At 38.3% G+C, this 11,407-nt stretch overlaps 1 protein-coding gene across 1 annotated transcript; it reads right to left on the reverse strand.

Annotated features, from left to right (window-relative positions):
• Window positions 1-633: 633 nt before the first annotated feature.
• Window positions 634-1,576, reverse strand: LOC113315929 (NAC domain-containing protein 13-like). The gene is made up of 2 exons (XM_026564173.1): window positions 1,255-1,576; window positions 634-1,076 (listed from the first exon to the last, which is right to left on the reverse strand). Exons 1-2 carry the CDS (start codon window positions 1,574-1,576, stop codon window positions 634-636), a joined length of 765 nt encoding a protein of 254 aa, XP_026419958.1.
• Between the last annotated feature and the right edge of the window lie 9,831 nt (window positions 1,577-11,407).

Here is an 11,407-nt window from a genome sequence, read left to right on the forward strand (position 1 = left end):
AATGAATTTTATCTTTTCCAAAAAAGAAAAAACGAAACCCCATATGTACCTTCAAAAATACCCATTTTCATTCCCATTGTTTAAATGGTTTACTCAAACTATTGGCAGGATTCTAATGTAATCACTTTCACTACCATTAGAGGTCTTTGTATGCAGAAATTAGTAGGTCGGCTGATTGAAAAATAACGATAGAATAAAGGGAAATTTGTTTTTTAATTTATATTGATGCTGAACGGCAGTCAAGCAAAAAAAAAAGAATAAAAAAGCAAATGCTGAACCGTGGCTGCCTACGTATCCAGAGGAATTATGCATCATGTACGTGGTTCTGTTGCATGCAATTCAACCAGTACTACATCCAGTACTCGCCACAAGAAAAAATATAATCTAAATCCGCGGAAAGTCGTTCTTCATCGAAAATATCTTCTTGTGGCTGCTCAGCTTCAACCTCTAAATTTGTCATTAGTATGTTATTAGTACTTTGATAGTGATATTGAGCAGCAGCAGCGTTATCTCCTTCAATAGATGTGACATCATGAGTTGCCACCGGTTCGTCAATCCTTTCTTCTGGTTCTTCCATGAGCTCGTGGGGCAATATATCCAAGACTGCTTGTCCGAGGTTGTCATCACTTTCTTCTAGTTCTTCCATGAGTCAATATCTAAATCTCTGTTGTATTCTCCTTGTTGGTCATCTTGAGTTGGTGGTGCTGCTATCTCATGTTGGCCATCTGACGACGTTAACTGATACTGATTGGCGATATGAGGTGTTTTGGTTGCACGGACATCTTCAACTTCTACTGCGGCTTCATTCTGGACCTCTTGAGAACAAGATGATGTGTTTCTTTTTCTTCTGATCTTAACAATCACATAATCTGAATACAGTTTTTCATCTTTTTCTAATGAATACTCATGCATGATCCAGTTGGCGTTGTTATTCAAATCCTTACTTGCTGACGCTGAAATTCTTTTTCTTGTAGGAGCTTTAGTGCCTTGTAATCCATCATTATCAGGAACGGTGAAAGCGAAGGTCCTGAATTTTCCTTTCAACGATTCTTTTTTGTCTTCGTATTTAGTTTTAGCTGTAACACGTAAACAAAACAGTATTAGAATCTGCGATATAACTAGGGTTTAAACTGCTTGAAACCAAGAAAGAAAAGAGAAACTTCTACTTAAACAAGAAAAATCATGCATGAAGGCAAGAAAGAAAAAGAAACTTAATACTTTACAAGAAATCATGCATGAAAGCTTAATTCTTACCTTGATCAGTTGCTGTCCAAGTTCCGACACCAGCCTTTCTATCAAATCGATTAGAAGTACCGTGTCGCTTCAACTTCGTAAAGAACCATAAAGAATCATCAAAAATCTTTTCAGCATTCACGTATTGCCTATAATTTTGTAAGGCTCTTTCGAAAGTGAGTTCAATGTTGACGTTTTCTCCGTAGAGCTCCTCAGTCTTGTAAATAGGATTCAAATAATCATCCTTCTGATCTTCGATCAATGGTTTCAAATAACATTTAAATATGTCTTCGTTTGATGGGGAAAAAACGAAGCCTGGTAACTGCATCCTTGAATCTTCCATGACTTTGTCTGCGATCTCTCTGTTGCCTGATCACTACGATCTTTCTTTCCAAGAACAAGAAAAGCTTTCTCGCTCTGGCTTAGTCTGTATCTTATTATCACAATCACAATTAATTAATTAGCTCGGAGGTTCTTATATATATATAGACTTAATCACCGACTTAATTAATTAGTTAACCAACTTAATTCCTGAATCCATGAATCTAGCAAAAGTTAAAAATCCCTGAATTCACGGCGTGCAGTCCAAACTCTAAATTACCAAATACGGCTATATTATGGGCGATGGTGACAATTACATTATTTCATTTCTAGTTCTACTGATTATATATAACTATTGTATCTTCTCTTGGAGGTTATCGATAAGGTCGACCAAGAATTGAGGTCTGGGCTCGACCTCGGATTGTAGCAGCAAGATGAGAGCAACGGACGAGCTGGCTGCCATCTCTAGTTAGATCCATCTATATCGATCTGACTGGTAATTAGTAAAAAGACGGCAAACAAGTCATTTTTTGGTTTGTTTGGATTAGTCAATGCGATCAACTTACTATACCTGGTTCAGATGGAAATTAATATCCAGTGAATTTGTGGATACAAAATACGGCACACCAAGTAAGCATGCGAAATAATGATCATGAAGATAGAGCGAAGACAACCGCGTAAAGCTTATCCAGAATGACATATCAAATGACGTCAGCTTAATCACGAATAAAATGTAAAGAGCCGTGCGATAGTAAAGAAGTCGTGCGTTAATGATAAAGTCCACACGACATTGACGCACGTCAGATCCGAAATAAGGGGTTTTATTAGTTGTCCTCCACTATGCAAACTCCTATATAAGGAGCCAAGCGACCTTGTATTGAGAGAGATCTTTTTGAGAGTTTAGACAAGATATTTAGGAGAGAGAAAGATTATTTGGAGAACAAGTTAGGGTTTCCTTATTACTTTGTATCTAATTTGAAGATCTTAATGAATGTTCTTATGATTCTCATGGAGATTACTTAGATTGTTTTATATTTTTTACTAAGGATGTGGTTGTGAGATTTCTCACAACTACATTTTGGCGCTAGAAAACAGCTCGGAATGATATACCTTGTTGGTGAATTTCTTGGGAATCTTAGAGAGTTTTAGAAGTTCAGATCTAATAAATTCAGCCAAAAGTTTCAATCTCAGAAAAGCAATTTATATTGGTATAGTTTTCAGTTCATTGAAGAATACTTTTTCATTTATTGTCAAGAGAAGATTTTATTTTAAGAAGAAAAACAAGAAGAAAGAAAGGTGAAATTGTCATATCCGCACTGGGCGAAAGAAAAAACAACCTTCAGCAAATCCAACGGAAGAACAGATGCAGAAACCAAGCAAGTGTTGAAACACGAGACAAACAAGCGGAAGCAATAAGGATGGTTAGAGCGAAAGAAGGAGGCAGAAATATACAATGTAATTCAATAACTAAAAAGAATATCTCCGATGCAGATTTCCACGCAGGAATAACAGGAAGAATACACAAGCGCGATTATGAAGGAAGGAAGATCATGACGGTGGATAAAATATCTCCCTTAAAGGAATGGAAAAAGAGGAACATAACGTTTGCAGCGGACGAGATCCCGGAAGAAAACTTAAGGCGAATAGATCCCTTGGTGATTACAATAATTGCAGAGCGAAAAGAAAGAAATGAAGGAGAAAAAGAATCAGAAGAGTGGGCGATAGACAGAACCTTGGTAGACACGGGTAGTTCGGTAGATATTTTGTTCTCTCGCGCATTCAAAAGTATGGGATACAAGGACTTGGATATGACGCGTTCTACATACAACATTCATGGTTTTAACAGAACGATAACAAAACCAAAAGGTGAAATAACCATGCGAATACTATTGGGAGAAATAGAAACGCATGTAAAATTGTGCGTGGTCGATGTAGATTCACCATACAACATGCTATTGGGGCGACCATGGGTGCATGCGATAAAAGGTGTAGCATCAACTATCCATCAATGTGTGAGATTCCCAATACCAAGTGGAATAGGAGAAATCAAAGGAGATACAAAGAGTGCGAAAATCTACGGTTAAATAGATGTAAAAAATTATGAAGGACGTGCGAGGAAGCGAAAATATCGGTGGATAAAAGCAAAGGAACTAAGGAAGTAAGAAGAATTAAGAATATACATGATAAGAGCACGAGAAGGAAGAGGAATACCAAGCGAAATTCCAGAAGAAGAGGGCGAACCGACACACAAAATAAAAGAACCAACACCACTAGGAGAACCAAAAGCGAATTTTACCGCAGCAGAGCCGACAAAAAATATAAATATTGGAACAGAGGATGAACCAAAGATATTAAAAATTGGAACAAAGATGGGCAAAGAAGAAAAAGAGCGAACGATCAACATCTTACGCGAATACAAAGACATTTTCGCCTGGAGCATGAAAGAAATGCCAGGAATAGATCCTTCTGTCGCATGCCACAAATTGGATATCAACAAGAACGCACGACCATTCAAGCAAAGGATAAGGAAGATAACAACCATATACCATCCTCAAATAGAAGCAGAGCTACCGAAGATGCTTAAGGCAGGAATAATAAGGCCAGCAAAATACCCATATTGGATAGCAAATATGGTGGTGGTACCAACGAAGAATAATGGAATAAGGATTTGCATCGACTTCAGTGACTTAAACAAGGCATGTCCAAAGGACAACTTTCAATTACCAGACATACCGCAAATGGTTGAAGCAGCATCAGGAAATGATAGGCTCTCACTAATGGACGTATATAAAGGCTACAATCAAATTCCTTTGGCTGAAGAAGACCAAGAACATACTGCTTTTTTCGCGCCCAGAGGATTATATTGTTATACAAAAATGCCTTCCGGTCTGAAAAATGCAGGAGCGACATATCAAATAATGGTAGAAAAATGTTTGCAAAATGGATACATACAACATTGGAGGTCTATGTCGATGATATGTTGGTGAAGAGTAAAAAAGCTGAAGATCATGTCGACAACTTGAGAGAAGTCTTTGAGCAGATGCGGCAATTCAACATCAAGATAAACCCAGAAAAGTGCATTTTCGGAGTTGGGTCAGGAATTTTTTAGGTTATATTGTATCCAAGGAGGGAATAGAAGTCGAACCAGAAAAGGTACAAGCGGTTCGTGACATGCCATCACCCGTGACTGTGAAAGATGTACAAATATTGAATTTACTGTTAGCTTCATTGGGGCGGTTTATTTCGCGTTCATCAGACAAGTGCAAGCACTTCTTCGACATCCTAAAGAAGGGGACCAAGTTCGAATGGACATAAGAATGTGACAAAGCACTGCAAAATATAAAGAACTACCTAATGAATTTATCTATTTTGCAGAAAGCGGAGACAGGAAAATAATTATTAATATATTTGGCATCAACACCGCACGCATTAAGTGCTGTATTGCTACGTCTGGATCAAGGAGTGGAAAAGCCAATATACTACATAAGTAAAACATACAATGCCTCAGAGAAAAATTACTCAAAGATTGAAAATATAATTCTCGCACTGGTCTATGGAACACAGAAACTCCGTATTTATTTTCAAGCCCACAAGATTAAGGTATTGAAAAAAGTACCAATTGAGTCTATAATGAAGAATTCAAAAAGATCAGGAAGAATCGAAAGATTGAATGCACAAGTAGGGCACTGATAGGCCCGGGAAAGCGTATAAAATTGAAGTGAAATGAAAACGCGGGCCTACAGTAATACCGCAAGTGCACGGTCGTCGGTTGTAGCTCGTGCAAGTACGGGTCGATCCACAGAGATCTGGTGTGTTTTGGAAGTGTTTTAGCTAATTGGGTTCCTAGATTTGCTTTGGGCTTAGAAGCCTTTTGGCTTAAATTGGGCTTTAAGTACTAATGGGTTTGATAACAATAAAATGAACTGAGCTTGGGCTCAGTTGGTCTTTGAAGTGCAAATGGGCTTTGGCCTTAAACTTAGGCTTTTGATTAAGCCTGAATTGGATTGGGCCTTAATGAATTTGGGCTTTGGTCTTAAACAACTGGGCTTTGGTTAAGCCCACAGTTGACTGAATTGGGCTTCAGTTTGAGTTGAGCTTTGGGCTTGAGTGCACAGCAATGAACTGAATTGGGCTCAGCTGGCTTTGATCTTTGCTTGGCTGCAGGATCTGTAAGACTGCACAGCAGCTGCACAAGTGAGCAGCAACAGTTTGCAAGGCAGGGGAAGAAGTGGCAGCAGCACAAGTGACAGAGAAGGCAATGCACAGCAGGAGAAAAGCAATGCAGCAGCAACAGGGTTGCAGCAGCAGAGAAGAAGCAACAACAGCAGAGGCAGCAGTGTAGCAGAAACAGACAAGGCAGTGCAAGCAAAAACAACACAGGGCAAAACAAGGAACAAAGCAAATGAAAACTAAACAGTAACAAAAGGGAAGATACAACAGGGCAACAGCAAAAGCAAAGAACAAAACAAGATGAACCAAGGCCTAAGCCAAGGGCAGGGATGATAGTGAAACTGAAATGGAGCAAAACTAAGGCATTCTTGAGATATACTAAAAGAATGGGAAGAGAACTAGCTTGCTATAAGCACTAGTTTCTCCCAATGCACAATCAACACTGCATCCTAAGCATACACAAGGAATGGCAAGAAAATCAGCTTGCTCTGAGCACTGATTTCTTCCATTACACAATCAGCACATTGCTTCTCAGATACCTAGCCTAGCATTCCATCAATTGTGACAGCAAATTTAAACATGACAGTGAATTGATACTAACAGTGAGCAACAACAAACATGAACACAACTAACTGAACTAACAATGAACAACATCTAAACAGGACACATGTTAACAGGAGATGAAAATAAAAACATTAACAGAAACATCACACTAAACAGGAATTAACAGAACATGAACATTAACATAAATAACAGGAGCATTAACAGAGCAGCAAATTGAACTAAAAAGAAACAACATTAACAGAAAAATAGTAATCAAGAACATGAACTGAAATTGAGCTGAAACACATTAAAAAAAACATTAACATTAACAGGACATGAAAGTCCTGGATGCCGGCTAATCCAAGCATGTTTTTTACATCATACCCACACCCATATATATAGTCCACAACACAATTTCCCTAAATACAAAATTAGGGTTCTTCCCCAAAAATCAGTTGAATTAGGTTTACCTAATTTCTGTGAAATTGGTCCTTGAAATCGTCGACCCATGCTTTGTAATTGCTCCTACTCCATTCCCATGCTCTAATTGCAACTCTAGGTTACCTAATTTATCAATTTTTTCACGCCTAGGGTTTCAGGAAGAGAAGCGTGAAAAAATGAGAAAATAGGGAACTAGAGGGCTAGGGGTGAGATGGGTTTTGGTTGTTGGGTGATAGGGTGATGATGGTGGAGGTGTGGTGGTGGCAGTGAGTTGGTGGCAGAGGTGGAGAAGGTGGTGGTGTACGGTGGTTCTCTGCTGTGGAGAAGATGGAGGAGAGGCTCGACTGTGTTTGGGGTAGGGGGCGTGTTTGGTTAGGTGGTAGGGCTCGGGTGCTAGGGTGTGAGGCGAATTCATCTAGTCTTGATGTTCTGTGACTCTGAGCTGCGAGATGCGAAGATGGTAGGTAGATCGGACGGTGATGCGGAGGCAAGCTTGTAGCGACCGCTAGATTATATGATACAACAAAATCAACGATGCCAGATGGAGTTAGGTGTTGAAGTGTTAGGCGGAGATATCAAACTTTGATGCACAGCAATGGATCGACCGTTGGATTCAACTACCATCTAATCTGAAGGCTTGGAATTTCAGCGCTGTGGTGCTCGGCAGAGACTTCAGATTTTGATGCTCTATGAAGGAGCGACCGTCGGATGCTTCTGAGAACTGATCTGATGGCTGAGAACGGAGGCGCTTTTGTGTGTAGAAAATGAGGTTGTGCGCACCATTCTTCGCGGCTTCCTTGCGTAATTTCTCCCGGCTTTTCACTACTTTTCTGCTCTTTTCGCTCCGTGACTCATCTGAACTTTATTTATTACCTAAAAATGCAAAATTAATTAATAAAAATATTTATTCTTGAAAACAATGAAAATACAGAATGTGGGATAAAATGTAGAATTAATGCATAAAAGATGAGTTAAAATGCCAACAAAAAGGGATAAATATATACAATATTTGGCACTCATCAAATACCCCCAAACCTGAATTTTACTTGTCCTCAAGTAAAACAAAACTAAGGAAATCCTAACTATACCACTGTCGCTGGTCTCTCGAATGCATTTAGCGTATGCACTAAGCCTTTTAAACCACTAAGTGTCCCTAGTGGACGAGTTGAAGTCTCGTGAAGGTTTACCAGAGGTGTGCCTACAAAACCTAAGGCAAAATATAAGCTCATATTCCATCAAACGTGACATGTGCAAAACAGTTAAGCTCACAGCAAAATGGAGATGTCAATCTAGCTATCGAAGGCACAATCCTAGCACTGATAACAAATAAAGACATGTGATAAGAGTGTAAAGTGTATCTACACATGTGTAAAGAAAGATCTGAAGTCATGACTACTAATCACCAAGAGATAGTTTCTCAGGCTAAGAACTGAGGTCGAAATCTAGCTAGCTGTCCGGACTTTACGAGAATTGTGAATGAGTTGGAGGTATTTCACAATTACTCGCGTTGTACATCAATGGCATACACCCTCCTTGCTTATTACAAAAAACAACAAAAGATGACAAATTACATGACTCTTATTTACATTGACTACTCTCTTTTATTTTTGGAACAAGAGATGATGGAATTGATAAATACTTGATTTTTTTGTATTTTTCTGATATATATTTTTTTTTTCTCTTTTTTTTTTCTGAATATATACATCGTTTTTTTTTTTTATTTATTTTTTTTTTTTTTTTAGAACAAGGAAACACTTTTGATACATAACAAAAAGAAACAAAAATTACATGACACTTTGCAAGAGGTAGCCCTTTTTGATGCACCCAGTTAAATTCGATGGTTGTCTTTCTTAATGTAACCTCCACCTTCTATCCCAACCAACCAAAGAACAAGCTAGTCAAGTTTCGTTCAGTATTCTAAAGTGATTGGCAATCGTAACTTCCTATCAAACACCTTGAAGATCGAGGCCATACATGTATTGGTAGATCGTGCGCGTGCAAATTTCTTATCACTATGTGAATTGTGCTAGAATCAGGGTGCCTAAATATCTAGACTAAGACTCCTAATAAAAATACATATTTGCACAAGAGTCAACATTTCAAGGTAAATGAGCTCCATTTTTTATGATTTTTTCATTTTTTAATTTTTTTGAATTTTGATTTTTCAATTTTTTTTTGGAATTTTTCAATTTTTTCAAAAAAAGGAGTTCGTTTTCAATTATGGCAAATTATCATGGTATCTACTCTATACCCCCAAACCTAAACTAAACATTGTCCTCAATGTTTCAAAATATGGAAAGAATTAAAATGCAACATATGGAAAGGGACATGCTGAGTAGAGTAAAAGGAGAGAGAATACCCGATTTCGGCGAAAGCAGAATTAAAACTCCGTTATTCAAGGCAAAAAATCCAACATATTTCAGCCGAGATCATATTGGATTAGCAAAATATATACAAAAGGAACAAAAGGGTTTTTTAAGAAATTTTATCTACTGGATTATATACAAAAATTCACCATACACTAACAATCTAAAGAGTTGAGGATCAACCCAAAAGAAAAAGTGTAGAGACATGGAAAGTTTCAAAACACTAAAATTGGACTTAAATGGGAGAAAAATAAAACTTTTTTTTTTTTTTTTTTTTTTAAAAAAGAAAATAAAATTTGGTTTTTGAATGGGAACAAAGGAAATTTTTGTTTTTTTAAAAAAGAAAATAAAATTTGGTTTTTGAATGGGAGCAAGCCCACTGTTTGTCCTCTAATGGAATGGAAGGAAGGCTGCGGCCCATGAAACACTAAGTTTTAATTTTGAAAGTTTAATTTGGCCCAGTTGGTTAAGGCCCGACGTTTGTTTTAAAACTTTGGTTTCGAGGTCTACTCTTGAGTGGAAGCAAGCCCACAATCGGTTACAAGCTGGGTTTAAACCCAGAATACAAAATACAAGTCCAATGGAAGAATTTAAACAAGCCCACACAAAATAAATACAAGCCCACAAATTAAACAACAAGCCCAAAAATAAATTATTACAAACCCAACAGAAAATAAGAGAAGCCCAAAAATTGGCTTTAATATTACATGCCCACAATTAAAAAAATTGGAAGCCCACAGGTTGGGTTCTCTCAATGAATGGGTTTAGGCTTACCTTTGTAGCACAGCCCAGCTGCTCTGATATTGTTGCAAAAACCCAGTTGGGTTTTGGTTCTTTTCCTTGGTGGCGTCCCAGCAGAGGAAAAACAGGTTCAGAACAGCAGGTCCAACAGCAAATGAAGTGAAGCAGATGCAGATGCAAATGCTATGAAATGAAATACAAAATAGCTAAAGAAAAACACAGATAAAACACAACACCAATCCCCGGCAACGGCGCCAAAAATTTGATAGGCCCGGGAAAGCGTATAAAATTGAAGTGAAATGAAAACGCGGGCCTACAGTAATACCGCAAGTGCACGGTCGTCGGTTGTAGCTCGTGCAAGTACGGGTCGATCCACAGAGATCGGGTGTGTTTTGGAAGTGTTTTAGCTAATTGGGTTCCTAGATTTGCTTTGGGCTTAGAAGCCTTTTGGCTTAAATTGGGCTTTAAGTACTAATGGGTTTGATAACAATAAAATGAACTGAGCTTGGGCTCAGTTGGTCTTTGAAGTGCAAATGGGCTTTGGCCTTAAACTTAGGCTTTTGATTAAGCCTGAATTGGATTGGGCCTTAATGAATTTGGGCTTTGGTCTTAAACAACTGGGCTTTGGTTAAGCCCACAGTTGACTGAATTGGGCTTCAGTTTGAGTTGAGCTTTGGGCTTGAGTGCACAGCAATGAACTGAATTGGGCTCAGCTGGCTTTGATCTTTGCTTGGCTGCAGGAACTGTAAGACTGCACAGCAGCTGCACAAGTGAGCAGCAACAGTTTGCAAGGCAGGGGAAGAAGTGGCAGCAGCACAAGTGACAGAGAAGGCAATGCACAGCAGGAGAAAAGCAATGCAGCAGCAACAGGGTTGCAGCAGCAGAGAAGAAGCAACAACAGCAGAGGCAGCAGTGTAGCAGAAACAGACAAGGCAGTGCAAGCAAAAACAACACAGGGCAAAACAAGGAACAAAGCAAATGAAAACTAAACAGTAACAAAAGGGAAGATACAACAGGGCAACAGCAAAAGCAAAGAACAAAACAAGATGAACCAAGGCCTAAGCCAAGGGCAGGGATGATAGTGAAACTGAAATGGAGCAAAACTAAGGCATTCTTGAGATATACTAAAAGAATGGGAAGAGAACTAGCTTGCTATAAGCACTAGTTTCTCCCAATGCACAATCAACACTGCATCCTAAGCATACACAAGGAATGGCAAGAAAATCAGCTTGCTCTGAGCACTGATTTCTTCCATTACACAATCAGCACATTGCTTCTCAGATACCTAGCCTAGCATTCCATCAATTGTGACAGCAAATTTAAACATGACAGTGAATTGATACTAACAGTGAGCAACAACAAACATGAACACAACTAACTGAACTAACAATGAACAACATCTAAACAGGACACATGTTAACAGGAGATGAAAATAAAAACATTAACAGAAACATCACACTAAACAGGAATTAACAGAACATGAACATTAACATAAATAACAGGAGCATTAACAGAGCAGCAAATTGAACTAAAAAGAAACAACATTAACAGAAAAATAGTAATCAAGAACATGAACTGAAATTGAGCTGAAA

This window comes from Papaver somniferum, chromosome 10 (genome assembly GCF_003573695.1).
Source record: "Papaver somniferum cultivar HN1 chromosome 10, ASM357369v1, whole genome shotgun sequence".
Classification (NCBI taxonomy): Eukaryota; Viridiplantae; Streptophyta; class Magnoliopsida; order Ranunculales; family Papaveraceae; genus Papaver; species Papaver somniferum.

Bases quoted from the DNA above. Each gene is read 5' to 3' on its own strand.
- LOC113315929 (XM_026564173.1), bottom strand. From the start codon at position 1,576: ATGGAAGATTCAAGGATGCAGTTACCAGGCTTCGTTTTTTCCCCATCA. The intron at 1,077-1,254 runs GTAAGAATTAAG...TACGTGTTACAG, and splicing joins TTGGACAGCAACTGATCAAG to CTAAAACTAAATACGAAGAC.